General features: G+C 41.4%; 1 protein-coding gene across 2 annotated transcripts in view; it reads right to left on the reverse strand.

Annotated features, from left to right (window-relative positions):
- The window catches only part of LOC308410750 (microtubule-associated serine/threonine-protein kinase 1-like), a 53,127-nt gene extending 28,346 nt beyond the window's left edge, over positions 1 to 24,781 (reverse strand). Inside the window, exons 1-4 of one of the 2 annotated variants that reach the window (XM_080904328.1) lie at positions 23,942 to 24,781; positions 15,474 to 15,502; positions 2,209 to 2,303; positions 163 to 238 (exon numbers count right to left, since the gene is read on the reverse strand). In XM_080904328.1, the coding sequence (XP_080760454.1) occupies positions 163 to 238; positions 2,209 to 2,303; positions 15,474 to 15,502; positions 23,942 to 23,980 (239 nt within the window). In that variant the 5' untranslated portion in view covers positions 23,981 to 24,781. Of the gene's footprint in view, positions 1 to 162; positions 239 to 2,208; positions 2,304 to 15,473; positions 15,506 to 23,941 lie in introns of both variants that reach the window. The other variant, XM_080904327.1, reaches the window with a different exon arrangement.
- Between the last annotated feature and the right edge of the window lie 754 nt (positions 24,782 to 25,535).

A 25,535-nucleotide genomic window follows, 5' to 3' on the forward strand; every position in this document is an offset into this window, starting at 1 on the left:
GCTCGGTGTCTCTCCCCTCTGTGACCTTTGCCTCACACCGACTCTTCTTATCTGTCTCTATCTCACTTTCTATCCCTCTCACACCTCTTGTGCAAATATGGCCGAGAGTAAACAGGTGCAATCACAGTCAGTGTGTAGTCTGCAGTGCCGGGAAGCAGTCACCTTCTGGAGGAGGCGAATGAGAAGTGGGCTGGGTTGCTGGGAGAGAAGTTTCGTGGGCTGTCCAGTGGGCTGCTTCCTGGTGGGACAACAAGACATGCATTGAGAATGAGACACAAAAGAACGGCACGAGTGTAGGAGAAGGTCAAAGTGGTAGTATGTCATGCCACTGTGCCTTTTATCCTGTGGCCAAGTCCCAACAGGAAATCCAGTGACGTGCTGTGAGGTGCAGACGCAGAGCTGTCTCCCACTGCTCCTTTAGTTCAATATCACAGCATAACTACTCATAATAAGTAGGCAACGCTTTTAGGAGTAAACCGATTTAAAACTTAATGTAAACTAAGATTTTTTTCTTAAACCTAAGGGCCTATCTTTGATCTTTAGTGAAACTCGACAGGGAACAAATGCGAGTTACATATATATCCAAATTTCAAAAATATTTCAGACAAAAACAGAATCAACCTCATATGGGAGCTGTGTTTTCACATTCAGCTCAGTAAACTTTGAGATCATTGTTGGAATGGATGGGGATGGAGCTGGACTCCCTCAAGGTGGTGTCGGAGAGGCGGATGCTGTCCAAGATAAAGACAATGTTGGATAACACCTCCCACCCACTCCATGACATGCTGGTCAGTCACAGGAGCACGTTCAGTGAGAGACTGAGATTACCGAAAAGCACCACTGAACGACACAGGAAATCATTCCTGCCTGTGGCCATCTCCCTGTACAACGCATCCACTTAACACACTGTTTGCTGCTACAGCTACACATGTTTCTTTTCCAACTATTTATTTATGAGTGACTTATGTATGTATGTATGTATGTATGTATATATATGTATATATTGTACTATTCTTAGTTAGTGTATTGTCTGTCTTGTCTTAATGTTGGTTTAAAATGGAGCACTGTAACAAAAAATAATTTCCCCCAGGGATCAATAAAATATTCTGATTCTGATTCCACCAAGTGGAAGTTAATTGATCTGAGACACTGAAGATCAAAATGGTACGTTGGCCCTGAGAGGCCAAACGGACTGCAACTTAAGAAAACACCAGCAATAAGAAAAACGCTGCAAAAGCACACAAAACACAACAGAAATAGGAAAAAAGAAAACACAGGATGTGTTAGCCTAACTATTAGCCTAAAAAATCCGTCATCAGTATTATATGAATCATGATAAAACACATCTAGCTTGTTTTGGGTTCCTGCAACTGGTCTGTCGGGTTATTGTCTCCCCAGAAACACTTCCCTAGTGCCTTTGGAAATCTGTTTTTTCCTATTTCCGTTGTGTTTTATGTGCTTTTGAAGCGTTTTTCTTATTGTTGGTGTTTTCTTAAGTTGCAGTCCGTTTGGCCTCTCAGGGCCACCGTAAAATGGGCTTGATTTCACCCTCCATGTAAAATTACCATGACAACTTCAAAGGCTAATCATTTCACCTATTGACTGTATATAAAAAGTAGACATAAGCTCAGTGACATCAACATTAATTTATAAAATCGAGTTTTGATGTCTGAACATTACCAGTTTTGGCCTTCATATCTGTCTGTTTGTTTTTTTAAAGTAAATTTAGATGACACGGATGAGTGATAAAATTATGAGCTAATGCTAGCAAGCTTAGTTAGCAAGATGCATAAATTAAATGGGAGTAGCATGCAGACACAAAAACAATAATTATTTCTTCGTTTTAAACCACAAACAGTAGCAGGAATTATTCATTCTTATTTCTTCTGTAAAGCTGGACATGTTAACACAGAAGACTTTGACAACTGACTTGCTTTTGGCGCTGGCCTTAAGTGGACTTTATATTAAGCTAAGCTATCCTGTTACTAGCTCTAACTTAATTTTAACCATACAGACATGAGAGAGGGATCGATCTTCTAACTCTCTGCAGTGAAGTGAAAAAGAATAAAACTAAGAAACTGTAAACACATGATGAACCAGTAGAATAACCCTTTTTTGAGAGGTCGGAATATCTTCACCTATATTTTTGATCAAAATCAATTAAAATCAAGCTCACAGGGGAGGCGTTAGGGCTTTTGTTGTACATACCGAGGTGTCCAGGGAGGGGCAGAGGGGAGTGAGGCCGAGGGAGCGTGGGGGACGTGGTCGTCAGGATCAGACTTTTTCTGTTGCTTGTACGACAGCTGTTGAGAAAAAGAAGATGTAAATGTACTCACATCCACATTACCACAACAGAGTTGTGACTAAGCACTGTGTCTGTGCATAAATATATGCATGCACAGCTGTAAGTGTGGATGGAAGAGAGGCGGACACGTGAAGCAGCTCACTGCAGGGGCGCGACGGCGATACAGAGAATTCAATTTCCTCAGCCATCCATCCCTGTCTGCCTCCCCTCAGCTAAGATAAGAAAGGAGGAGAGAGAGAGAGGGAGGGATTGCCAAAGTTGGAAGAGAGAGAGAGAGAGAGAGAGAGAGAGGCAACAAGCAGGATAAGAAGAGAGGATTTAGGTGATATTTCTAAAAAAAAAATTTTTTAAACTGGAGAGAGAAATACTGCAAAAATGTCCACTTTTATGACCTCAGTTTACTACGGGTCTCTTAATAGCAGTCACTACCACACTGACTCATTTCAAACCTGCCTGTGGGTTCCTCATGTCACACATGATATCATTATCTCTAACTCTGCCATTAGGCAGTAAACAGAGCAAGTTGTTTGCTTTCACTAGATCCACTTACTTTGTCACAATCACACCGGAGCAGAGTAATTTAATTTTGACAAACACAAACCAAACAAACAAAAAAAAAAGCAATGTGCTTTTCAAGGTGGCATGAGCATGGGGCATGAATAAATGCAAATAAATACAACTGGGAATAAAACGCAAGCAGCACCATCTCATCTCTGCTGCTGCCAGATAAAGAGGAGAGCTGGTCTCCCCTCTCTTCCCTTTCAGCCCGCTGTCACATGGGGTCACATGTGAGGAGGAGAGGTGTCGCCTCTTCTCCCCCTCTCTCTCTCTCTCTCTCTCACACACACACACACACATATATATGCAGATATAAGTGTGATATAAATATATAAAGCAAAAACAGCACCTTAATAAAGCAGCATTAGCAGGGTCACAGACTCAGAATGACTTTAGAATTTTTCCAGTTTTCATTATTGATGAAATCATTCATTGCAGTTTATTTATAAACATAAATGATGTCATATCTGATAACTGGTGATGTCAGAATGAGGTCACACATGACTGTGACAGTATCTTTTCTGGTCACAACACTTAGTGATCGATTTCCATCCATGCATCCATCCAACTTCCATCTTTTCTGATTTTCTGGGTTATATGAATAGTACACTCAAGATGGAGAACCAGAGGGCCTTAATTCAGCCCTAATCACCCCAAAATAAATGTAAAGTTGAACCACTATATTTGTACAAAAATCAGACCCATGATTCGTTTCAGTTGCATTAATGTCACTGACAATAAAGTGATACTGTAGTGTGGCACTATAGTTATTATTATCCTTGCTGTATAGGTTGGTCCAAACCTATTACTTACTGTAATAGATAACCATAGGTATACAATAGGTAACAGGAAGGTTCCAGCACTTTCTGTGAGTCTATGCAAGAGGAAGCTTTAACATCTGCACAACCAACCCAAAAAACACACTATGTGAAAGCCCTCCAAACCCTAGGAATATTATCACCCAACCATACTGAATGATTAAATAAAATAGAAGCTTTATCTTTGCTAATGTGTTTATGAATACAAATTACAATCGTATTTATTTTGGTACACAACTTTATGGAGGCAGTGCATGCAGTGGGAGGAGGTCTGGGCTAATTTTATAGAAAATCCAATCTCACTTATGTTATATGGCCAATGAACGACCATTCATTTCATCCACAATAAACTTGGTGTGTGTACTGCTGGGAAACCTGAGTGATTGGAGTGTCGGGTTTAAGGTCATTTGGATGAAGGGCAGGCTCATTTTGCTAGCAGATAGCAGACTGATATAAATCTAAAAAGCTGCCTTGATTTGAACTCATAAATTTCCATCTACTGTCAAGCTGTCAAGTGACAGTTTTCAGTGTTGGACTTTTATGTAAAGCCAAGCCTAACCTGCGCAGAATTAACGATAAGGAGCTGTGACTGCATGTTTGTCCATTCCTGGTGACACTCTCCACATTCCTAAGTGGATCTGCTGACATCAGGCATCCTTCCACTGCTACAGTGACTTTGCAGAATACATTATTTGCTCATCTTGAATAAACATATTGATATTCATTCAGTTTAGTTAAGTCTGATGGTGACTCTGCGATATGTCTCTGTAGAGTAATGTAAAAGGCTCACATTTCTGAGCAAGCTCCATCTTATCTCACCTATCTGTTTTCATTACCTGAATGCTGATCGATCAGCTGTGTAAGTAGCTTCTCGGATATTGATCACATATGCCAATAGACTGAATTGATAACCGCTATTTTGCCATTTCACACTTTCTAACCTGGACTGATTGTATCTCGATAATCACATTAAAGCTCTCGCTGTGACACACACCGTGACCTTGAGCTGATCCCAGCAAGGGACCATCTCAGCGAGTGCATGCATGTATTTTAAGTCAAACCCAGTGTATGATTATAGTTTCAGGCTTTCATTAAGATGATTGCTACAAGATTAATATAAAGACAAACTCGGCAGCAGGACTGCACATGGTTAATGAATTCTCAGTGCTGCAGGAAATCAATGGAGGCTGGGTGTAAACACACAGCACTTGGCCTTGAGCTTCTTCTGGTAGAGTTCATGAAATAAATGCTTTAAGCATGCAGAACCTTATTTAATACACATCCAGCGATTCTGTTTTGTGGCATTGCTTATGCAGAAAACAGAGGCTTTTTTTCCCATTCCTGGATGGTCAATCAGGATCAAAGAGGGGTGGGAGGAAAGGGTGAGGTGCACTCCAATACACTTAGCAAATATGGGCTGCACTAGCCAGTGGCTCAAGAGAGGGTGGAGGGGAGGGGGTGGTTAAGGAATGGATGCTGCAGCAAGAAAGGAGATGCACAGAGCGAGAGAGAGAGAGATGGAGGGGCTAGCTGGAACAAGCATGACATTAAAGTAAAATAAGGGAAAGGGAACGCCTCGGGAAACGAGTTGACTGCAAATTCAATAGAAGAAAAACAAGAGTTAGATGCAGGGAGGGTTGAAAGGGCTCACAGGGGTGCTCATTACCCACACACATGGTAGATATAACCCAGTTTTTTTAAACCATTTTACACACACACATACACAGTCTACATATATTCGTAGCATGAACAGAGCACGTGAGGAACATTGTGAGCAGATCATACAGAATAGAGTGTGACAAAACCAAACAAACAAACACTCGCTATCCACCGCTGCTTCATATTGATGAAACCACACCATTCGCAAGAGATTCTACAAATGTTAAATAGAAGCAGATCTGAGGCGCTGGTGAAGAAGAAGACAGTCCAGAAAAGTCAGGATTTAAGTGGTAGAGGAATGTATTGCTGATGAAGCGCTAGGGAGAGCTAACCTTTAGAGCATTAGGAGGTAAATAATGAAGGGATGATTCAGAGAAAAGGAGGAAATGGGATGATGACATTTTATTTTTCTTTATGAACCATTTAATGGCTTAAGACAAATGAAGATTCAGATTTCTGTTACTAAGTTACTGAGGTTGTAGCTTTATAACTCTAGAGGGAATGTGGTGGAGAGGAGGGAGTCATGGTCACATGATGGGTTGTTGCTACGCAGCCTGCAGCAGAGAGATATAAGATAAGACCAAGTCGGGACCACAGAGAGGAAGAAGAAAAGGGGGGGAAAAGCCACTGAAGTTCACTGCTTTATGGTGAAGGGAGGGAGAGTGAAATAAGAGTCTGGGCAAACAAAGAAGTAAGCTGTAAAAGGAAATTAAGCAATAGGGACTTAGTAATAAAAGTGGCCTTCCTAAAATGGTTGGAATGAAAATGATGAAACAGAAAGAGCTCTGTAACTTTTTCCGCAGCACTATGAGGTGGGGGATAACTCAGGGAAGAGAACCACAACCTCACCACAAAAATATAAAGTAAATGTAAAAAATGAATAAAAATGTCATACATACAACCAAACCATATGTAACCGGTGTGTTTCTGCATTGTGTCTGACAAAGAAAGGTAAAAGAAAGAAAGACCTCCAAGTAAATAACTAGCTCACTCCAGCTCCTCTCCCACAGGGGAATTGTAGAAAAGGGCTGCATTTATTTTTACATTAAACATGAAGTACGAACTTACATGGAAGATATTTGACATAAGATTAAAAAAAACTCAGACATACCTGACAAAGAAAGGTAAAAGAAAGAAAGACCTCCAAGTAAATAATTTGCTCGCTCCAGCTCCTCTGACCAAATACAAACAGTGGGGGAGAGGATTAGCTCAACCCACCACAACTCCCAAGCTAGCCAGAATTATATATTCATGCTAGCATTAATGGCGCCTACACATTTCTAACATCTAACAAAAACAGGCACAATGATGACAATAATTGAACTAAAGACACACAATCAGAAATATCATGGTGGCTAAATATACATTATATGTGTGTTGTACAGTGTCTGGAAAGAAATGACACCAACCTCTTCCACAGGGGAATTGTAGAAAAGGGTAGAGACCAAAAGGGTACACTGTATTTATAGGGTTGCACCAAAGAAGAAGAAGAACAATGATGAGGGGCTCCAACTGATAAAGAACATAACTACAGGCTTGAAGGTCCTAAAAATCAGGTATAAACTGGAAAATAAAATTTGTGTAATTATAACAATATGTAATTTATGGCCGGGTTACACATACAAGCAAATATAAAATGATTACAACATCTGGGAGGTGATCTCTCTATCGAAATACAAAATCTCACTGAGTAACTCTTAAAGCTTCTTCGTCTGGCTGCTGCTAACAAATGATTCGTGATAAATGACTCGGCTGAATCTGTGCCAAAGGAGGGTGAAACAGCAGGTTTTTGGTCTTCAAAGCTAATCTACAGAGAGCCTCTTCACTCCCTATTAATGCTGCTTTACAGCTACAGTGCACTTCTCTCATCACTAAACAGCTAATATTTCATATATCATGTATAATATATCATCTGCTTCCAGACAAGAGAAGCCAAAAGTAGACACAAAAAGCACAAAATTCATACCAGTGCTCTGAACGAATTTTAACCAGATAAACATAGTTTTGTGACAGGGTAATCTATTTTCCCCATAAAACTAGCCTTCTGCTGATGCATGTCAGCCTATAAAACAAGCAGCTTGTTATGGTGACTCAAAGCGATTGTTCTCATATCCCTTATGTCAATCCTGACTGGTCCGTCTTTATAGAAAGGCATTTTTCTACATTTAAAGCAGCATAAAAAACCTTAAAATCAAACTATATCTACTATTTCAATCCAACATGTCCCTCATATGTTTATGGCCTGAGTAAATAATAAAGTCTTAGACAGAAAAATCAAACACTGTAGAGGAGGGCATGCTTTAAACTGGAGCTCCCTTGTGTCTGACTTACTGCTACTATGTGAGCATGCATTTACAGCCACCCTTGCATGTAATGTCTGTTTAAAGAAAATGAATAATGGAAACAGTCAAAACACTTAACTCAAGGCTTCAAACTTCACTAACCAAGCTACGAAACAGGAAACTGAGATTGTGAATCCTCCCCTATTTAGACAGTGACTGAGATCCTGCCTGTGTTAGAGCAGATACACATACAGTTAAATCCAGTCCTTATAATTTATGTTCTTTTGTTAATTGCTATGGAAAAGTTGTAAGACATTCTATGACTTTATATAGTTACTAAATTATGACTGGAAAACCACCATTGGGTCCAAGGGGACTCGTGAAAATCAGACAGAAGAAGGAAAATTCCCACAACAAGGAGCTAGGAAATTGGTATTAAGTTACCATTAATCGTGATTCATTTAGCTGAGTAAGCAATTAATCCTATTATCTCTGCAGTAAGATTAGGGTATGACATCAGGCTTTATTAAATACAGTAGATAGAGTGGGTTTTGTGCAGGATATGGACAGAGTGTATTGATCGTTTTCCTCCATCTAAACTGTAAGTAGGTAGGTCTGGCAGTATTGTCAATTTGGCCACATGACCAGCAGTAAAAAGGCAAGGACAGACAGTAAAATGGTCATGGAGACAGCCTGGGGCAAAACACTGTCCTCACGCGGCTCCATCAAATCTCCACTCAGCTACACCAAGCATTGTGCTAAATGTCAAAAGCACTGCCTCATTGAATGCACCATGGCCAAGAGAAAAGTCAAACAGACACCATCATTCTTATTTTTCCTTTTTTTTTCCATTTCCGGTTTTCCTCGGCTCTCCGGGGTCCCAAAGCTCCCTGAGAGGAATTCAAAGCCCATCAGCAAGGATGAAACACTCTTATATATATTTTTTTTGTTTTGTTTACTCTAACAGGTTCAAATCTTTTCTTGTCAGTCTGCAGTAGTACAGAGCAGCAGACAGGAGCAGGATCTATCAAGCAAGATTTCTGTAAGAGGAGCCCTGAGAGGGAGACAGTGGAGGAGGAAGAGGATCAAAGGCTGTAAGAGTCCCATTACTCTAACACTAAAGGAAAGAGTGCCCTTCACTGAAAGCAGGGCTTAATAGGAGATATACTTGTATGAGCTTGTAGGTATTGAACTTTAGGTTCCTCTTGGGGGTAAACTGCATCACTTAGTAGGACGCACGCTACAGTCAGACCCAGGTGCCTCAGCCTCCCACGGACCTCCTTTGGTTTGCACATAATTGGTTAAGTGACGCGTAATGGTTTATTTAGTTACAGAGGAGACGTGTTTATGAGGAGAAGATGGGGGTATAGCTGGCAGCATGGTGGTGTGTGGAGAGGACACAATATGTGTGTGTCTCAAAGCTGTGTAATGTGGACGCACATGCACCGGGTGTGATTATGTCTTTCTGTTTGTGAGAGCACCTGAGCCACAGCACCCGAGGTAAACATGCACAACACTCACCAATTACTGCACATCGTCTCCACTCACTTCTCTCTGACCTCTAGCGCCTGATGCCTGTAACACTGGGTCTTGCTACACTACATATGTCAGGACAGTAATAAAAGTAATGGAGACCTTTTATATGAGAATACTTCAAACCGTAGATTCTTCATCTTTGGGGGCAGGAAAAGAAATTTTACAGAAACCTTGAGAGATCTGCTATGTCTGCATATGGCAGTTATATTATGGTTGGACATTTCCCATGTGGGGAAGGGGTTTAGCTGTAGAGAAAGCATCCTGACTCCTGACATCCTAAAAATCACCCACTTAACCTATGTTCCCAAAACGCTGTGTCTAGCAGTCAAATGTTACGGGCACTATTACCATCACTGAGTAGAGAGAACAATACATTGTTACAATTCATGCACTGCACAAGTAAGTATACATAAGTGTACTACATAAAAAGAATATAAATCGACTATCACACCACACCGCTTTAAATTACAGGGCCTTTATCATCACACAAAGAAGTCAGGTCCCCTAATGCAACCAACACATATTCTCACGTCCCCATGACATGAGAACAACACATGCACATAAACTTTGTTTATTATTATTTAAGATGTGTCAGAAAGTAAGCACGGGCCAAAATGTCCTCACTTTCCAAAAATGTCCCCACTTCCAAGGTCTAAAATGCAGGTCCCCACAAATTCAGCCATTCAAGTACACTTATACACACGTGAATAAAGAAAAACCAAAATTTCAATCTGAAGAAACTTTTTTTTCCTTACTTAACATGCCCCATGTACGACCAGAATAAGTGCATGACAGGGAGATGAAAAAGAAATAAAGAGCGAGTGAGAGAGGACAGTCAAAGCTAGTATGAATCTCTAACGCGCTCACGTAACCTTAGTGAGCTGGTCCCTAATGGACGAGCAGACACAGATATCACCCCAGGGCCCTGCATGCTATCTCAGTCTCTCCCCCTTTCACCTCTTGCACAACCTCTTTCTTTTTCAACTTCCATCACTTTCCTTGTCTTAATCACCCAATGCCTTTCTTCCGTCTTTGCTGACTGGGATTTTCTTTCCGTATCTCGTTGCTTTAGTCCCTCAGAAATATGTTTTTAAGGGAAGTGTTTAAAAGTGTCGTGTTCCGATCATTCTTCACTAACTAAATCCACGCGCTAGGCTTCAGTATCACTGCAGGAGTGTGGCAGATACTAAAATGGCGAGACTTTGGCATATTCCCATCTGTCTGCCTGTGCGTCTGGGCTCAGGTGGGCCATAGCAAGAGTCTATTCTCTTCTGTAATAGAAGCTATTTTAATCCCTGATCAGGAATGGAGAATAAAATCACTAAGCGAGTCAGTATGACCTCCACTGCTGCTGTTACTAAAGAGAAAACCCCCAGTGCCCAAATGTCACCTCACTTTGTCAGGTTGTTGACAATGGAGTGATTAAAAGTATCTATTAAGCACGAGTTGTATTATGGGCTCGGACTATTAATTCAGAAAATGTGATAATGACATTATTCTTTATAGTTGCACTTTTCAGCTGCTGTGTTTCACAATATAATTGCAGCTGAAATGAAAGTAAAAACGCCTGACAGGAAGTCAATATCTTACAAAGAACACTTTCCCCAAATAACCAACCCAGTCATCCAAGTCCAGAGAAATACCTCAGCATCGGTGAATCACAGTCTATAAAAATCCATTTTAAACGTAGGGTTCTGCTTGACTCATTTTTGGCTCATATAATTATTGACTGATTACTTCAAATGTGAATCGGTCTACTTGCTGTGCTTCTAGAAATGTCACTGTGATGAGTCACTGATGCAACTTTTCAACTTATCTTTTGCCAGGGTCTAAATCTTTAGTGAGGGCCTTATATACAATATATATGTCAAGATGTCAAGAGTCAGGATTCTTACTAACTTTTCATTTTCAGTAGATCCGTGATGCTTTGGCCATCCCCAACAAGAAGACAGATGCATTATTATTTTTTAATAATAATATTTCACTACTAGCTTTTCCTCAAAAGGCACAGATAAAAAAGTGAACGCATGTGTCAGGTCTCCGCTGAAGCAGCTGGATCGTTTTAGATGGTTCAGCATTAAATTAATTGGACTGATTATCACTTTAACAGCAAACCATAAAAGCATCTCATGCAACTTTTAATTTTTACATTGCCTCTAATGGCAACATTTTATAAACTGAACTCCATGCAGGCTACCTTCAGTAAGAGCAGTTTTTAAATCAGAGTAGAGGTTATCTGTATACTGCAGAAACTGTAGGAAAGAGGAAAAAGGACAGAGGATCAGGAGATTAAACAGATAGCCGGTCCTACCACACCCTACATCACAGAAACTGAATCGTCTCTGCTCTGTCTCGAGCCTCTCGGTGTACCTTTTAGTGCGTCGGAACATATTGCTTGTATTTCGGTGTAGTTGAAAGCTGGGCGATGAGAAGTCAGAAAGCAGCAGGTCTCTGGCAAAATGCTATCGCAATGCAACGCATACTGTGGCTCCCACCACCTTTAGAGGTGCGCTGGTGTCTGTGTGTCTGGGCAAGTGTGCAAGAGAACCAAAGGAGAGAGAGAGGGAGAGAGAGAGGGAGCACAGCACAGAGGGAGGGATGCAGGGAGGAAGGGTGGGTCTCTCTTTTAGAAAGGAACAACAAAAGGCGGCAGGGGATTATGGGTCATTTTCTCAAGGCTGAGGTGCCATAGTACACAATGTGGTTTTATGAGTTACTTGTGCTTCTGTTTTGTGTTTTCCTCTGAAGTCGATGCGAAATTAAAAGCTTTAACTGCAGGCTGTTTATTCCATGAATGAAGGAAGGAGAGTACAGGCAGGTTAATTTATCTCAGCAGCGACTAAAGAAATGACCAAAGGACAAGGACATGTGGACAGTTACATAAGTAAAAAAACAATTTGAATGGGATCAAAAAGCGGAGCTAATGTTGATGTAGTATGCCAGACGTGCATACACACACACAAACTATCAATGGCTGTGTTTACCCATGAATGGTTGCAGTAGGCAGATTGAATTTGAAGCCAACTCCAGTGAGCTCATCTATAATACATAGTGGGTTGGTGGTGTCCTGCAGAGGCAAATGGGATGTGATGCAGAGGAGACAGTGACAGACTGAATTCAGATGGTAAAATAAGGGAGAGGAGGTGGAAAAGATGAGATGGTTGAAGAAAATGGTCTGGAAACAAACAGATCCCTGCCATCATTTCATGTGTGATTACCCATGGTGACTTGGGATGGCTTGAGTGTAGATGGGAGTGGGCACAAGAGACTGTTGACAGGTCAGTGCGACAATACATAAAAGATGATGTAACCACGGTGATAGCACCCACTGGTTTGTGGTTTCTCATTTTAAAGATTTATAGTTTTCTATTTCTCTTTGTTTTGGTTTTTAGTTAAAGCTAGCCTGCTAACTCATCAGCTAGTACAAACTTCAGTAAGACACACATAAAAATGCACAGGTGTGCTATACAGACACGAACACCTTCTAATTATTTATGTAATACAAAAAAATTACAAACCAGAATTTTATTCAGCAAAACCGAAACACAGACTTCTTGGACAGACTCTTGGCAAAAATGTGACCCACATCTGCAGTTTTCTATGAGCCACATATGGCCTTGACTGATGGTGTTGACTCAGCTTGAGTCTGGCTGCCGCAACTCAGCTGCCAGCTTACAATACGAGGGACAGATGTCAAGTATGTTGTGACATTTGGGCCAAATCTGCCCCACCCAGAACCTGCCTTGCTGTGTGTCAAGCATGACTCATGACTTTCTGGCTTGCCCACGTAAACATTCACCACAGGCCCAAATATGTCTGCTACTGGGAAAGCAAGCTATGTTATCTATCAGACACTTAAATTAATCAAAAATACACTAAAAAGCACCAACAACACAAATACAGTTGGATGGTCCAGTGACTGATTGTGTTGTGTTTTGTGCTCTTGGTGTTTCTCTGTCTAAGTATGCTTTTACTGTATTGGCAGTGTGTGTTTGGGATCACTGTCATACTGAAAGATGAAGCTGTTGCCAATCAGACACTAATGGTGCTGCATGTTGGATCATTTTTCATCACTTTTCTCCATTCAAAATTTCATCAGTTTTGAGAAGATCTTCCAACACAACTTACTGAAATGCAGCCCCAAACCATGACGGAGCCTCTATCATCCTGACTTCCTCTGTATATACTGACAATGATTTTAACCAAATGTGGATTCATCAGACCAGCTGTCACTGATTTTCCATCCAGTTGTTGTGTAATTTGCCAAATCTAAGCCCTTTCTTCCTATTTTCCTTTCTTAAAAATGGCTTTTGACAGCCATTCTACCTTTATACTAGGATCATTTCTGATGATGCTTCATTGAACAGAAGATGGATCAACTGAAGTATCTCTCCAGTCCTGTGCTAGATTTGTTCCTATTTCTTAAGGACATGACTTCCAGACACTATTCGTTTAGTTTTTTTGGCCTGTCACTTCTTTTCCACTCTATTTGTCCAGTTTCCTCAGATTTTTTTAAGGACACACTGCATCCCATGCTTGGATATGGAAAGTTCTTGGCTATTAGCATTTTGGGAACCAGCTTGCTGGTGCAGAAATACTATTTTATGCCTGCAGAGCTGTGTTATCTTCAGCATATTTTATATATTCAACTAAGAAAGAAATAGAAACAAATTATGTGCTTTTATGACAAGTTGTGACAAAATGGCTTTAAAATAGATTATCTGCTAAATTGTCTGTGATGTTTATTAGTGACTTAACAAACTTCTTCTAAAATCTCCTAAAAATGGTCAGATACAAGAACTGGACTGACAGTGTGTGAAAAAGAAGCCAATGAATCAAGAAAAACTTTGAACCTTCAAAAAGTGTGGAGACTACTCCACACTTCTCACAAGGAAAGGGTAGTCTGGACCTGTCACAGGCTGGGTCTCCGACCCAGCACTCTGAGTTTTCTTTGTATTTTTTGATATGTTATTAGTTTGTGTTATTTCCTATTTGCCTTTAGTTTAGGCAGTTATTGTTCCTGGGTTTTCTATGTTTTGGGGTTTTCTATTTATTTCATCACGTATTAGGTCTGTTAAGTTGTGTTGTCATTTCCTGTTTTATTCTGACAATGTCATGTGTTCTTTGTTCATTGTATTTAGCTTTCCTCTCCTGGTCCTGTCATTAGGTTTATGTCTGTCAGCTGTTTTCCCCCATGTGTCGCCACTTCCCCTGATCACCTCATGTCTGTATTTAAGCCTTTTGTTTTCTTCATGCCATTGTCAGTTCGTCTGTTTATTCTCACCAGAGTTACAGTCATAGTCATAGTCTTAGCCTGTTTATTTTCCACCTCGGTCATAGTTATAGTTTTTGGTCTTAGTACCTTTAGTGTTTTGTTTCTTAGTGTTTTGCCAGCTCAGTGTTTTGTTTCTTAGTGTTTTGCCTGTTTGCTTTGGTCTCTTGGTTCATTTCCTGCCGTCATCGCAATAAAGGTTCACTTTTCTATTAATCATTACTATTCCTCGTCATCATCTGCTTTTGGGTCCTGTTTCCGCACACATCGGCGCACCCCGCCGTGACAGGACCTGTCCGGAAAAAAAATCATCAGCACAATGCTTAAACTTGTATTAACTATTTTTTTTTTATGTTTCTGTCACATAACAACTTTGAGCTGCTCCCTTCTCACAGGGGTTTGCCACAGCAGGTAGCCCTGCATATTTGATTTGCCAGACCTTTACATCGGATACCCTTCCTGACGCAAGCCCAAAAGTAATTTGTGTCTCCAGTGACCGTTTTCTCAAACAGGTCACTCGTCACTGGTAAACCACCCTTGAATGAAAATCTTTGGCTCTTTAACTGTAGTCCATTAAACAGTATAATATTTCAACCAAATACTTAATAAATGTACCTACTTTATGCAGATAGCAAAAATTTGACAATTTGGAATAAGTTGGAGAATGCGGCATGGCTTTCAGCACCATGGACAGCGCCGGGAGCTCCCAACTGGCCTAATAAGGCTTCCACACACTCCAGCATTACTTCAGGAGACCTCATCCTCCTCTTTCACACAAGAAATCCACACTCCACACCCTAAGCACTACTGAAGCATCCTCATAGCTTTCAGACAGAATGTGAAAAGCATGCTTGTGATCCCAGAGAGCTTCCCAGCCTCATGTACGCTCGGGAAGAGAGGCTTTGATAAACAAGATGTACCACAGCTTGGTATGATTGTTTTTTTGTCCATGAAGAAGATTGTGCTTTCCCCAGGGAGTGGATGGGTGGTAGAGAGAGAGGATAGAGAGAAGAAAGGAAGGGTTAAACAAAGGTAACACTCACCTGCTGTTTTTGCGAGGCAGTGGCAAATCCTTCTGGTAGAAACACAAAGAAAAGGACAAAAAGAGAGATCAGGTACAGAAAATAGAAACATACTCTTTCTTATGAGATATTACGAAATTTGGGGAGAGCATAAATAAAACATCACATGAGCACAGTAGCAGGCGCACCTTTTGAGCTTGTTCAGAAATATGGCTTGTTATTGTGGTAGGGGTTCACATCGGTTTCTATATCCTGAGTATAATAAAGCTCTGGTCCTGGAGAAGTTTGATAACAATTAGTTCATCACCTTATCCCGATTCATTTCATTTTGTGTGTGCATGTTTCACAGTTAATTTTTGCCTTTGTTTTCAAACTACTCCTGCTATTTTCTGAAACTATGGCAACTGCTCCATCCCACCCTCCACCCCCCACCTCCCAGGTCCAGATGGACAGGAACACTGGGCTGAGACAGCAGCAGACACCAACTGCACCACACACAAAAAAAAAAACCCAGCATGAGCATAAGCAGATCTCACACCAGCACAGCCTGGATCTTTACAAACCCTTCACATGAAACTAGAGGAGGACAGAGAGGAGACGGAGAGTTTAAACAAGCGGCGGAGAGGTGGGTGAGAGGTGGATGGTACCGTGGGGAAACATGCTTTTATGCTTGCAACCTTATCTTGGAGTCTTCTGGCCTTCAGCTCTGTGTGTCTTTGTGTGCGTCATACAAGATATGGTGCTTGAGAGTCAGATATGAGATACTACTCAGTGTTTGGAAATGGATGCAATTAATGCATTAGCAGCTTCACACATGCTCCTGTCACACACAGGGTAAAGTTGTTAAGGTGCTGTTAGCATAAAATTGACCACCTGCTGACCACAGTCAATGTAATTATTGAGTTAACCTTCAAATAAAGGTTGAACGAATGGATGGGGATGTGCAGACCTGCTCCTACTGATATATGCCAGAACACATTTTTACATTGCTGCTGCCTGAGAGCCCCAGCCACTATTCACAAGGTTAAGCCTATGACACAGATGATAATTGTCAAGCCAAATGGAAAACTCTTAGTTAAACAGAGAGCACTAAACTGGTCCTCTCCTCATCTCAGGATCAGACGCACGATGCAGGCTGCACGGCTGTTCAACAGAATGTCCCGAGGGTTTACACGTTTACAAATCCGACTAAATATTCAGCTCATTGATCCCTTTTTCACTTTGTCCTTCATTGATCAGGCTAATTGACCCTGAGTTGTCAGATGAAAAGAGAGATGACTTACAAGAGCAAAAGGCATGAAGAACATCTGCGATGTGGGGGGTTACCTATACAGAGAAGCCCTAACTACACTTGACATCTAATGTTGCTGCAGAGTAGCAATTTAATCCAGAGGAAATGACCACATAAAAACTCTTTACAAGCTGCAAGGTGCTGTATTTTAGTGACAGTGAAGCTGAGTCCAGGGTCCACCAGTGTAATACCTTTTCCCTGGAGATTCAAAGTGGCAACGTAGATGCTAATCTCACTATTTAGGTCTGCTTTTTTATTCTAAGGTAAAATATCACCTTCAATTTTTGTGAAAATTTTCTGGATGGATTTGAATGACTTGGTGAGCCCTCATCAATTCTAATCACTTGTCTTTCATATAGTAACAGCATCAGGTCAAAATTTAAACTGAGCAGAATTTAGCATGCTAATGCGCTAAGCTAAAACAATTAAGGCTTTGTCCATACTGGGAGGGAATAAAACGGATGGACATTAATGAACGTTCTGCAACTTCACACCCCAGCAGCATGAAGCATGTGAGGCATGAAATGAACTTTTCTTAGCTACCTGGTGAAGTGACTACCAATATACTGAATAATACTGTTGACTGACATATGGCTGATAGTAAATACATTACAGGGTGCCTAGGCAACCAGAATCTATAATGCCTGCAAAAGATTGTTTGGTAGCTTCACTTCGTGTGAAAAGCAGGTCGCTTCCAGTTTAGATGCAGCTTAACATATTAAACGTTTCACTTGCTAAACATCAGCCTGTTAGCATTATCACTGTTAGCATGTTAACGGGCGTCGACACAGGGGAGAACAGTATTGCTATAGTGAGCAGGGCGCCTGGATGTCAATGGAATTCAGTGACTTGTAGTGACAACTAACCTATAGTAAAGAAATAACCTATAGTAACAGTAAGTGGGTACTAAGGTCAAAATATTTCAACTTTGAGGTGAGTAATTCAAACAACTACAACGGCAGTAATGAAAACTATTATTTAAAATATCTTCATCTCCAAAATTTTATATTAGCCAAGCCGTCTAAAACTTTCCTCTCCAGCTACCTTAGAAGATTTCACCTTAAAGTTTTTCACATCTTAGAGGGAAGGGGTCCCTTTATACGATTTATTTGTAAGTAACTGCAAAGAATCATCTGATATTATACTGCATGCATGGAAGGCAGATTTGAAAGATGATTTACCTGATGAAGAATTGTTACAAGCATGCTTTAGTTCAGTCCCAAAGGTTAATCATATATTCTAAATTACTACATTATGAATGACTCAAATAGGCAAACAGACAAATAGACATGTTAGCTTAGTGCGCTAACTGAGCCAAATTTGCAGAGCTGGTGATGGCATGCCTAAGAGCAGAATAGCCCCTAAATCTCTTGATTTTCACTTAAGATAAATCAATGAATCACACTTTCTCAAAGTGACATCTTGAAATGTCAGTCCAAGACCCCAAAACAATCAGGTAACAATGATCTAGGTAGCAGCTGTGACTGACTAGGCCAGATCAGACCACCATCTTGCAGAAAATATAAATCCTCAAACAGGACGAGATGTAACATGCACAGGCTAAGAGTTTTATTTTCAAAATGTTTCAAACAAACACGTGCTCAGAATAGCTGAGAACGAATTAATTAACGAACCATTCAACAACGTATGACCTCAGTGTTCTCAGTGACATTCACTGCAGCAAATCACCAAAATGTTGCAAATTCGCTTGAACTATTTGTGGATAGTAGGGACGTCTGCTAAAGAAGCAGAAATAGTTTAGCAGCAACAAGAATAAAGTCCAAATGTAACAGAGGAGCACCTGAACACCTCTTTTGTTCAGGCATGCCTAGACAAAAAGAACCAGCTGGCACACTAAACAAAGTACAGCCATCTATTCATGTCTGAGAGAAAAAAACTGGCACCATGAATATCTTTTGCTGCTTTTCAGAATTATACCTGGGAGTCCAAACTGTGGAGTGAATCTGCAGGTCTGTAGATGATAATTATTCAATCTTTGAATGAAACGGCCTTTATTAACCAAATGTAACAGAGGAGCACCTGAACACCTCTTTTGTTCAGGCATGCCTAGACAAAAAGAACCAGCTGGCACACTAAACAAAGTACAGCCATCTATTCATGTCTGAGAGAAAAAAACTGGCACCATGAATATCTTTTGCTGCTTTTCAGAATTATACCTGGGAGTCCAAACTGTGGAGTGAATCTGCAGGTCTGTAGATGATAATTATTCAATCTTTGAATGAAACGGCCTTTATTAACCTCAGAAAATCCAATCAAATAGTTCTTTGTCACCTTCACTTACATTCCGTAATTCTTAGGCATTGCTGTCACATCGTATCTACCTGAATTCCCTTCTTAATCCTCAATTCCATTTTAATCTGTTAAAAGGTTACAAGGTGATGAATTGACTTCCTAATTCCAGTCTCTGCTTCATCAGTGACCAGTGTGCCAGAACACAAGCGCACCACTATGCTCCGAAATCGACCTGTGACTCCTAACTGCAGCATTTCCAGAAGATAATATGTTGTTAAGGAAACATGATCCTCACTCCGATCTGAAGCCTGTGCCTTAATTCTCCTGTGGCATAATTAGTTTGATGCAAGGCTTACTGCTCATTGCATGGTTGCGTTTTCTACGTCAGAGGCTGATTTAAAAGCCACCGTCCGAGGCTGATGTTCAAACTAAACGCTCCCCGAGTCCCGCTAATGAAGTCTGGCGGTGGTGAGCAGTGACTGACAACAGATGGGAGGCTCTGTCACAAACATGTCATGCTCACCAATCACAGATTAGAAAGCTACACAATCCTGTGCTGTATTTGCTGGCTTCTCAAACAGGAGCAACTACACTGTTATTATCCAGGTTTGGGTGCGTCCTCTAGGGAACGAAAGGGAAGTTTGAGCTTATGAATGACTGTCTGATCCCCTTTAGTCCCAGGATGTCACACAGTTGACAAGACAGTATGGGAGTCTGTGTTTCAGGACTTTGTATCTATGAATATTTAGATGCAGGGCAATTGTGCCACTGTCTTGTAATAACTGTGGTTTATGCACAATCATTTTGCATTTAGATTAATGCTGGGCTGTTTAATATCTAACCTGCAGAGAACCTGCATTCACAGTCCAGGCCTGTTTTATTGTTGTTTTTTAAATTTCTCTGTGTTTTTCACAGCTCAGGGCTAAAATGTGCAGGGATGTTCAAATTTGTGTTCTTTTTTAAATTATGTTGGATGCTGCTGTTTCATTAAGCTACAGCCAGTCAGGGGCGAGCATCCTGATGCAGGCAGTAAACAACAAAGACTTGAAAGGCCAGTGAATTTTGTCTCCTGGTACACACACTGGCTGCTCATGTAACTCAGCCATAAAATATGCCTTTGCTGTAGTGTCCTTCAAGTCATATTGGCTGCACTACAATTTTTTTAAAGGCCTCAGTGATAATGAAATGGCATTAGTTGAGCCGCATGCCTGTAAAGCACATTGCTGCTCGGTGGGGATGCGCCAGCAAGTTCAATCATTTTGTAGACATTGCAAAGAAAAATGGTGGTGAGCCGGGCAGGGGAGGAACAACAGGGATCAATCAAGGGATGTCATGCTGCTAGGAGACAGTGCCCGGACCTGCCATTGTCTACAGCAGTGACTGACTCACAGATATGAGGCTGACAAAAAGGCAGAGCGGCTGAGGACGAGGCATGCCAAGCATAAGAAAAGATGGTCTGGTGATTTGTGAAAACAACAAGACTGAATAAAAAATGACATGTAAAAAAAAGATATTAAATATATTGTTTGTTTGTTTTTTACATTAGGGTTATATGATAGTGTAAGAAGCTGGTCTAAGAAAAACGTATTGTAGGGGTGTAACATTGTGATATATGTAAAGGAGAAGTAGAAGAAAGTGCTTTCGGTTGCTCCCCTTGTCAGATGGGGTCACCACAGAGAGTAGCTCAACATGTTTCATTTGGCAGTTTTACACCAGATGCCCTTTCTGACACAACCCCAAAGGGGATTTGTAGATCTGGCTGGAATTGAACCAGCAACCTTTCACTTGCCAACCGAATGTGTTAACCACTTCAGGGGATGGTCTGAGTATTCCAAAAGCTGCTGATCTACTGGGATTTTCCCACACAACCATCTGTAGGGTTTATAGAGGATGGTCTGAGAAAGAGAAAATATCTCTTTAGCAGCAGTTTTCTTGTTGATGTCAGGGGTCAGAGGAGAATGGACGGATTACTTCAAGCTGATAGGAAGACAATAGTATCACAAATTATGATTCAGTAGAACCAAGGTATGTAGGCAAGCCTTGAAGCGAATGAGCTAGAGCAGCAGCAAAAACCACACTGAGTGCCGCTCCTGTCAGCTTCAAACAGGAAACTCAGGCCACGGTTTGGGCTCACCAAAAACTGCACAATAGAACAATTAGTACCAGCTAAGCACTTTTTAATTACCACAGTCTACTTGCTGACCTTTATGACCACAGTGTGATCGTCTTCTAATGGGTGCTTGTCATCTTATTCTGGTTTCTTGAACATGGCAACGTTGGTACAATGGCAGCCTAGCTTCTTCTTAATGATTGCTAAAGTATCGTTTGATCAAGTCATGCAACACAGATATTTTACACAGGAAACAGCTGCAAAGGAGGAGTGAGAAAACCAGTTCAACCAGTTCAACATCATCAAAAACATTCATTTCAGTTAAGCCGTGAGTACTGCAAAACGTTGTTCTGTACTGTAGTTGTGGAATGATTATAGTTACTATTCCTTCAAACAAACAAACCAAAAAATGTGGAAATTACAAATTTCAGTTTGTTTTGTAGCTATTTCACACATCTCTGATGAACCAGGCTTTTTTTGACATATCTTCTGCGTGTTTGCCAGCAAGCCTATTGGAGGTTGTAGTGTCAGAGAGGAGCCAGCATAACGAGGAGCAAAGATCGTGGGTTTTTTTCATGTTTGCCGTGTTGAAGCGATGCATCACGGGTGTGACCCCTGACTGCAACTGCAGGGGAGTGGGGCGTGTCACCATATGGTGCTGAGAGAATGATTGTGTGTGTCTGTGTGTGAAAGAGGGAGCGAGTGACGGCTGGGATGATGAGACCCAGGGGACTGACAAAGCCGCTGATTAGGACATACAGAGCCAATCACATGTCAACGCACAATTTCAGAAACACACACACATTAGAGAATAAAACTCGTGCAAATAGCCCAAATGTGCATATTAAACTAGAAGTCTACGTTGTCCCTCCCTCTACCACACTACCACACTACCCTCCCTCACATATACAAACACTAAATCAATCAGCTGGCCTGCCTCCATCTATAAAATGCCAGGGACTTTGCGAGTGTGACTCTATGATGATTAATTCCCTTACAGCTCATGTCATACATCACAGCAGCAGAGCAGTGAGCTGAGCAGTGGGGATGATGAGACATGAAACCATCGGGACACCTCACCACTAATCCTCCCCTCATTCCCTTATACCCACTCCCTTTCTTTTTCTTTTTCACAGAGTCGAGGGTCAATTTGGCTTCAAGGAGCTCAGAGTGCGTGCTTACAATCCTTCGTCTTGGTAAACGAAACTGGCAGAATATGAACCGAATGAATGAGAGAAATGAAATGCACAGACTGCATAATCACACTAGCGTGCACAGAAGCCCCACAGGAGGCTGGCTGCAGTCTGCCTGGCCTGTAGGCTCATCTCTCCACAGTTCACTTGACTGAATCAAACAAAGATTGTGGGGTGTGTGTGTGTGTGTGGAGGGGGGGGGGGGGTATGACCTGTGGTTAAGCAGGCTGCTTCATAATGGATGAACGCAGTCATTTGAGCACAGCAGATCAGTATGCATGAGTGGCCATTCATTACAACATCTCATTAAAGAGACTTTTAAAAAGTACATGAGTGTGATCCTGACATGAGCTTCACAGGAGGATGTTAACTGACTATACAACAGAAAAGCTACTATTAAAATATGACACGTATATGATACGAATGATGAAAAATATATATGTTTGAGTGTAGTGGAGCTACTATGTTCAACACCAGAGGCACGCTGCGAGTCTCCAGCAGGACAGATGGAGAAATAACTGATTTTTGTTGTAAACTTTATGAAGGTTTATCTTAAAGAACTACAGTAATGAGAACCAGAACAATACAAGGATAATTAAATCAGCTGACTGACAGGAAGTGAAAGGCAACTTTTACACAATGTAACACAGTTTAACACAGTTTTTGTTCTTCTGATTGCCTTAAAATGCAAAGTTTAAAAAGAATATTATTTCCACAACCTTTGATGAATAAAAAATCAGAGGTTGAGGAACAAGACTTTTGTTACAGTGTTGTTCATTTTGTTAACATAATCGCCCAACACAGAGAAGATTCTCAGTTTGGGACTAGTAGGAGACACAAATCCAGCCTCAAGGCATTACAAGCCAGTGCACTCTCAGTGCTGGTCCCAAGCTGGGATAAATGGGTAAGTTACATCAGGACGGGCATCCAGAGTAAAATCTGTGCCAGATCAAACATGTGGATCCATCCATTGTGGAAGGGCCTACCAACAACATGTTTTTTTTTTCCATTCATTGTCTCTGCTAGAGTAGCTGTGCATGATTCACAATTCAAAATAAACATCAGTTCCTTGTACCCCTCAGTTCATCCTCTGTCTGAAACAAGCTGCAGGAGAACGTTTGAATAGCAAGAGGGTGGGGCTTCTCCAATCCCAACATGCCCATATTAGGGATGTCCCCATTCTTTGATATCATACAGAGCCAGGAGCAGAAAAAACTGTCTGTAAGCCAGCATCTAGAGCACTCTGAAGCTCGATTGTTTGGCTCACACAGATTACTTTCAGCCAAGGCTGACTTCATTGATTGAAACTTCAACCATGTTTAATATAAGGCCCACCAATAATAAGTTAAAGTGCAACAATTCATCTATAATGGCTAAAAAAAAACCCCAACAACTTTATTTACAGGTTAATGATGAGTGCTGGGTTTATGAAACACATGTGTTAACTTTTCACTTTTAGTGATAAACATTTGCAGTGTCTGCTGGAAAAGTATAGCTACTGCATTCGGCTTCAATGACAGAGTCTGACCAAAAAGTAAAAATAAAGTCTGTCTGAACGTAGTAATCATGTATGACTGTGTTTCTACAACTGGAAGAGGATGGATTTAACACAAAAATCGGATTCCAGCCCAGACCAGCTCACCTGCAGCCTCCGCCGCCGTATTATCCCCGAGTCATCCATGGTGCAGTGACGAGCCGTGTGGCTCTCGGTCGGGATTCCCCTTCACTAAAACAATTCTGTCACCTTACACTAATCTGGGTTGTGACCCAGTGAGGATGCTACTTCCACTTCACGCCCGAACTGCACAACACCAACACAACAACAGCAGCAGCAACAGAGTTCCTGTGTGTCCGGTGTCACGTCGAAGAAGCCCACGAAAACGTGCCAAGAGGTCCCATTGTTTTTATTTAAAAAAAAAAAAAAGCCCCTTAAAATCAGCGACCGTTATTCTCTAAGCTGCACTTGTGATCGGCGTCCTCTGTCTCCTCGGCTGAGTATCACGCCGCTCTCTCAGCGGCTCCTTCTAGGAGCATCCTTGACATTTTCCCAGTCGTCCGTGCGCTTTGATGCTGCCCAGCTGAGCGACTCGAAGGCCCGGAGAACTCAACGTCCATGTGCGATCTGCCGATCCAAACACTGAAGTACTTCGGTCACTTCACGACAATCTCCACGAAGAAAACGTGAGCTCATCTCCACGTGTGGCCACAAAGGACAGCGCGTTCAAGGCTCGGCGAGGGGGGAAAACAAACACTCGATTATTTTACACATAACTGCACGGTGGTACGGACGCGCGTCGTGCCCCAGCCCCTCGGTCAGGGTGTCACTGCCGCTTATTCGCGGCGGAGGAGCCTGTCCGGTTCGGTCAACATCACCTCGTGTCTGAGAGCGCGCGCACGTCCCCTCCAAAAAAACAAAACACACACATTAAGTAAAACTCTTGTTCGTTTCTTTCACCCACCCGTCGTTCCTCCACCCTCTCTCTTCTCGGGTGAAGCGGTTACTTATGGCACCGCAGCAACGCCATATTTGTAGCCCCTTCTTGGGATTCCCTTTCGCCCCTCCTCCTCCTACGCGCGACAGAGACGCTCTTCTCTCCGGGATGAATGGAGGAATATCCAAACACTCTTCCACAGAATCCAGCCCAGCAGGCTACGACCACACACTGGCTGTAGTGGTGCCCTAATTGCTGTTTTGATTTAATTTCCTGAAAGACAGTTTTAGATTGGAGCTGGCAGTTTTTCAGCTGATGTGTGAAGAGGCCTGTTAGAGCCTAAATCAGCACCACAGACAGCGACACGGGATTAAAGTTTTTCTCTTTTGCTTTGGCACATTCATTTCTCATGTGAGAGCATTTTTAAAAGTTAGTTTCTTAGTTTTTTTTTTAAGACATTTAACGCTTACTTATGAATAAGTGAAGCATAAAAAGCGGTGAACCAGTTGTGTCGACACATAACAGACAACTTAGCAAAGAACCAGTTTTAAATGTTATCTCAAGGCACTTTGTTACAAGTAGTCTGTTTGGAAAAAAAAACACATATTCTGCTCAAATTCCTTTAGTTGAATCTATTTTTTAAAAAAATCTTAAAGATGGCAGATAAAATTTAGTATTTTTGTACCAACAAGGTGATTCCCAAAAAGATCTCAGCAGGTGTGCAGTGTGTCCAGCAAAAAACTAACACATTGGTTGGTCCATATTCACGGAAGCTTCAACAGAAATGGTCTCAGTGGAAGGGTG

Source organism: Rhamphochromis sp. 'chilingali', assembly GCF_963969265.1.
Source record: "Rhamphochromis sp. 'chilingali' genome assembly, chromosome: 15".
NCBI lineage: Eukaryota > Metazoa > Chordata > Actinopteri > Cichliformes > Cichlidae > Rhamphochromis > Rhamphochromis sp. 'chilingali'.